General features: G+C 43.0%; 1 protein-coding gene across 1 annotated transcript; it reads left to right on the forward strand.

Annotated features, from left to right (window-relative positions):
- LOC109216736 (RNA-directed DNA polymerase homolog) lies at positions 988-4,446 on the forward strand. The gene is made up of 2 exons (XM_019380914.1): positions 988-1,399; positions 4,364-4,446. The coding sequence occupies exons 1-2, from the start codon at positions 988-990 to the stop codon at positions 4,444-4,446; spliced, it is 495 nt and encodes a 164-aa protein (XP_019236459.1).

Here is a 5,234-nt window from a genome sequence, read left to right on the forward strand (position 1 = left end):
AAGTGCGGAGAGTTTAGTCACATGAGGAGGCAGTGTCCTCGACTCCGTGACAGTCAGCATCAGCAGAGGGGTCAGCCCTCGACTTCTGCTCCAGTTACTTCACCACCCGCCCAGTCAGCTAGGGGTGGAGATCAGGCAGCCAAGGGTCGCCCTAGAGGGGGAGGTCGATCAGGCGATGGCCGGGCCCGTTTTTATGCTATACCAGGAAGGACGGATGCCATTGCTTCAGATGCTGTCATTACAGGTATTGTTTCAGTCTGCCACAGAGATGCCTCCGTATTATTTGATCCCGGTTCCACCAATTCTTATGTGTCCTCATATTTTGCTCACTATTTGAGTACGCCTCGGGAGCCTCTTGCTTTACCTGTTCATGTGTCTACCCCGGTGGGCGACACTGTTGTTGTGGACCGTGTGTACCGGTCATGTATTGTGGTTATTGGGGGTCTGGAGACCCGAGTTGATCTATTGCTATTGAGCATGGTGGACTTTGATATTATTTTAGGCATGGATTGGTTATCTCCGTGTCATGCTAATCTAGACTGTCATGCTAAGATAGTCACTTTGGCTATGCCGGATGTATCGCGGATCGAGTGGCATGGTGTGACTGATTATATTCCGAGTAGGGTGATCTCTTTCATGAAGGCCCAGCGTATGGTTGGGAAGGGTTGTCTCTCGTATCTTGCTTTTGTGAGGGATGTCGGAGCTGAGACTCCTAGTATTGATTCCGTTCCAGTTGTGAGGGACTTTCCCGATGTATTTCCTGCAGACCTGCCAGGCATGCCGCCGGACATGGATATTGATTTTGCTATTGACCTGGTGGCGGGCACTCAGCCCATCTCTATTCCTCCATATCGTATGGCACCAGCGGAGTTGAAAGAATTGAAGGAGCAGCTTCAGGAACTCCTAGATAAGGGGTTCATTCGGCCTAGTGTGTCACCTTGGGGTGCGCCAGTTCTGTTTGTGAAAAAGAAGGATGGCACAATGAGAATGTGCATCGATTATAGGCAGTTGAACAAGGTAACAATTAAGAACAAGCATCCCCTGCCTCGCATTGATGATTTGTTCGACCAGCTTCAGGGAGCGAGGGTGTTTTCCAAGATTGACCTCCGTTCGGGTTATCACCAGTTGAAGATCAGGGATTCAGATATTCTTAAGACTGCTTTCAGGACTAGATATGGTCACTATGAGTTTCTTGTCATGTCTTTCGGGCTGACCAATGCCCCAGCAGCATTCATGCATTTGATGAATAGTGTATTTCGGCCTTATCTGGATTCGTTCGTTATTGTTTTCATTGATGATATTCTGGTGTATTCGCGTAGTCAGGAGGAGCACGCGGAGCATTTGCGAGTTGTATTGCAGAGGTTGAGGGAGGAGAAGCTGTATGCAAAGTTCTCCAAGTGTGAGTTATGGCTCGATTCAGTGGCTTTCTTGGGACACGTGGTGTCCAGCGAGGGTATTCAGGTCGATCCAAAGAAGATAGAGACGGTTCAGAGTTGGCCTAGACCGTCCTCAGCCACAGAAATTCGTAGCTTTCTTGGGTTGGCAAGCTATTATCGCCGATTTGTTCAGGGATTTTCTCCATTGCATCACCCTTGACCAAGTTGACTCAGAAGGGTGCCTCATTTGTATGGTCGGACGAGTGTGAGGAGAGCTTTCAGAAGCTCAAGACAGCTTTGACCACAGCTCCAGTATTGGTTTTTCCATCAGCTTCAGGTTCTTACACAGTGTATTGTGATTCTTCGAGAGTTGGGATTGGTTGTGTATTGATGCAGGAGGGCAGAGTGATTGCTTATGCTTCTCCTCAGTTGAAGCCCCACGAGAAGAACTACCCTGTTCATGATTTGGAGTTAGCTGCAATAGTTCATGCATTGAAGATTTGGAGGCACTACTTGTATGGCGTATCTTGTGAGGTATTCACCGATCATCGCAGTCTTCAGCATTTGTTCAAGCAAAAGGATCTTAATTTGAGGCAGCGAAGATGGCTAGAGTTGCTTAAGGATTATGGTATTACCATTTTGTATCATCCGGGAAAGGCCAATGTAGTGGCCGATGCTTTAAGCCGAAAGGCGGTGAGTTTGGGGAGTTTGGCGTATATTCCAGTTGGGGAGAGGCCCCTTGCAGTTGATGTTCAGGCCTTGGACAATCGGTTTGTGAGACTAGATATTTCGGAGCCTAGTCGGGTGTTGGCTTGTGTGGTTTCTCGGTCGTTCTTATATGATCGCATCAGAGAGCGCCAGTACATGATGATGCCAGAGACGTGACTGTGAGCACGTGATTTTTTCCCTATATGAATTACTCCCATAATTTCAAAAACAAAATATTGTCTTTTTATTATTTGCAATTTTGTGAATTTCATGGCATGTTCCGTTAATTGTTTGCATTTTTGCTTGTGCATTTCAAATTAGTGAAAAAAATATACAAAAAAAGTGTGCTGCATATGCATTTGAGAGTTAATTTTGCATTTTAAGAATTACTTAGTAATTAGGTTGTTCATAAAAGAAAATTAAAAAAATGGTTAAATTTGCACTTTTGGAGTTAATATTTGACTCTAGTAGTTTTACTTTTAATTTGATTAGTTGTGATAATTATCATATGCGTTTAATTAGTTTTAGGGTTAATTGAGTCTTAGAAATTAATTTAGATGTATTTTTAGTCTTAAAATCGAAAAAGAAAAAGAAGAATAGAGTTTGGAAAAGGAAATTAAAATAAAGAAAGAGAGATCAGATTTTGTAGTTGGGCCAATTTCAATTGATTGCTTAGGCCCAAATGTTCCCACCCATGATCCCCAGGCCCAAGTCGACCCCCCACCCGGTCCAAGGCCCTAGTCTCCAGGACACACGAAACGACGTAGTGTAATAGGAGTACTACGTCGTTTTGAGTTCTTCAAAGTGTAAGTCAATCCCAGCCGTTCATCCTTCATCATCCAACGGCCCTCAAAGTTCAACCTTAATTAAATAAAGATGTCCGAGAATCCACATTAAACCTAAGACACAAACAACCCCTTCAGTCTCTCACCCTCCCCTATCTACCTCATTCAACCCTAATCAGCCCCGGAGTTCCGCCATTTTTACCCAAGCAAAAAGCTTCAATCACCACCCAAATTACACCATGGACACATCGTGACCCTTTCTCCCCAAATCTCAAGCCAGTTCTTCGTCAAATCCAGTTGAAATATCTCAAATATCAAATCCAATCTCCAAACCCAAAAGGTCACAGGCAGAACTCGTTCATGCAAGGGCGTCTCTCCAGTGTCTAGGAGCATTTCGAGTCGGTTCTATCACAAGGTGATATTATTCGCCTGTTCTTGACAAAGAACAGCCGATTAATGTCTCTTTGTGATTCAAATCGGGAAGTCAAATAAAATCGGGCGTGAGTTCAGTAAGTGCCTTCATTTTTCCCTTCCTTCGTTGTTTTAATTTCCCAGTTCATCCTTTCTTCTTTCTTTTTATGTGGTTTAATTTTGGCTAGTTTTAGGAGAGTTGATTTCTGTCCGTTTGGTTCCTTTAAACCTTTCGTTTAGGGCCTGGTTTGTTTGAGGATGTTTGATTTAGTCTAGCTAACTTGTTTCCTTGTTTGGACTGTTTCAATTGAGCCTGGGCTTGGGGAATTATGTGATTGTTTGGACCACGAGTTCATTTCGCCAGAAATCTGGACCAATTCGTGAACCCGGGCCCAGATTAACTTTTGGGTCACTTGACCTGTACCTATTAGTTTTTTGCAGTAATTGCTGGGACATTTGGGGGTAGTCTAGGTAATCTAATTTGAAGGAATCTTACCATAACAGAATAGGGAGCCCCTAGAAGCTTCTAGGTGGGATTCGAATTACAATTTCTGGTTTTGGGTAGTTTAACTTGGGTAAAAAGTCAGAAATTAGGGGGGTTGCTTAGGCAAAAATAAAAATTCAAAGGGGACTAAAGTTGCAAATTTGTTTCTTTCATGGTTGCCCTATTAGCTTGCATATAAAGCAACTCTTTCTTGCCTTAGAGGGCACTGAAAATTCTAAAAATAAAAAACTTGAGGCGGCTGACCTTAGAAAACTTACTGTTCCATTGAGTTTTAGGGGTATTTGAGTTTTTTTAAGTTCTAAATCAAATCACCGATTGACGTGGGGTTGAAGAAAATGGCTTAAGTTTCTCCTTATGTTTCTATTAGTTGGGGTTTAAAAGGTTCCTAAGGTTATTTTCGAGGTTGAGTTTGGTTCATTCAAGCTGGTTTTGTGTGTTTATTGGTATTACTTGCCTGAAATTATTTCTTGGGTTGCTGGATACCATTTCCTGGGTTTGGAGTTAGCCTGAAACTGCTGTTGCCTGCTGTTTGCTGTTGTTGATTCTGCCTTCTTCTTACTTTTCCCCTTGTTCTCCAGGTACATACTTCGAACTCCAATGTGTAATCAAGTTTGGAGATGGAATGAAGCTATTCTGTGTTGCAGCATTAGTTTTTTTTTGAACAAAATGATCCAGTCCCCATGCCTGTTTATTTTAGACTAGTGATATGATGATTTCTCTCTAAAAATAGTTAAGGATCAAATTATAATTAATCATGGACTATAAACTATGACTTGTCTACATCCAGTAGTTTGGTTTATTATCAGCAATATATATGTCAATTTTGAAGTCCATGTTGGCTAATTATAGAAACAATATATGGAATCCTTGAGTTTGTTTATTGATATGTGTAACTGGACGTTTGGTAGTTTGGTTTGTAACCATTGCTTGAAATGATGGTGTGTTGAGGATGCAGGGCCGGATTTGTGTGCCCAATGTGGATGGGCTTCGGGAGGTGATATTGGAGGAGGCCCATAGCTCGCGATATTCTATTCATCCGGGTGCCGCGAAGATGTATCAGGATTTGAGGCAGCACTACTGGTGGAGAAGAATGAAGAAAGATATTGTGGGATTTGTGGCTCGGTGTCTCAATTGTCAAAAAGTGAAATATGAACATCAGAGACCTGGTGGCTTGCTTCAGCAGATGGATATTCCCGAGTGGAAGTGGGAGAGGATTACTATGGACTTTGTTGTTGGACTTCCTCGGACTTTGAAGAAGTTCGATTCGATTTAGGTGATTGTGGATCGGCTGACCAAGTCCGCGCACTTCATTCCAGTGTGTACTACCCATTCTTCGGAGCGGCTGGCAGGGATCTTTATCCGGGAGATTGTTCGATTGCATGGTGTTCCAGTGTCTATTATCTCAGATAGAGGTACTCAGTTTACTTCTCAGTTCTGGAGGACCTTTCA

Source organism: Nicotiana attenuata, chromosome 2 (assembly GCF_001879085.1).
Source record: "Nicotiana attenuata strain UT chromosome 2, NIATTr2, whole genome shotgun sequence".
Classification (NCBI taxonomy): Eukaryota; Viridiplantae; Streptophyta; class Magnoliopsida; order Solanales; family Solanaceae; genus Nicotiana; species Nicotiana attenuata.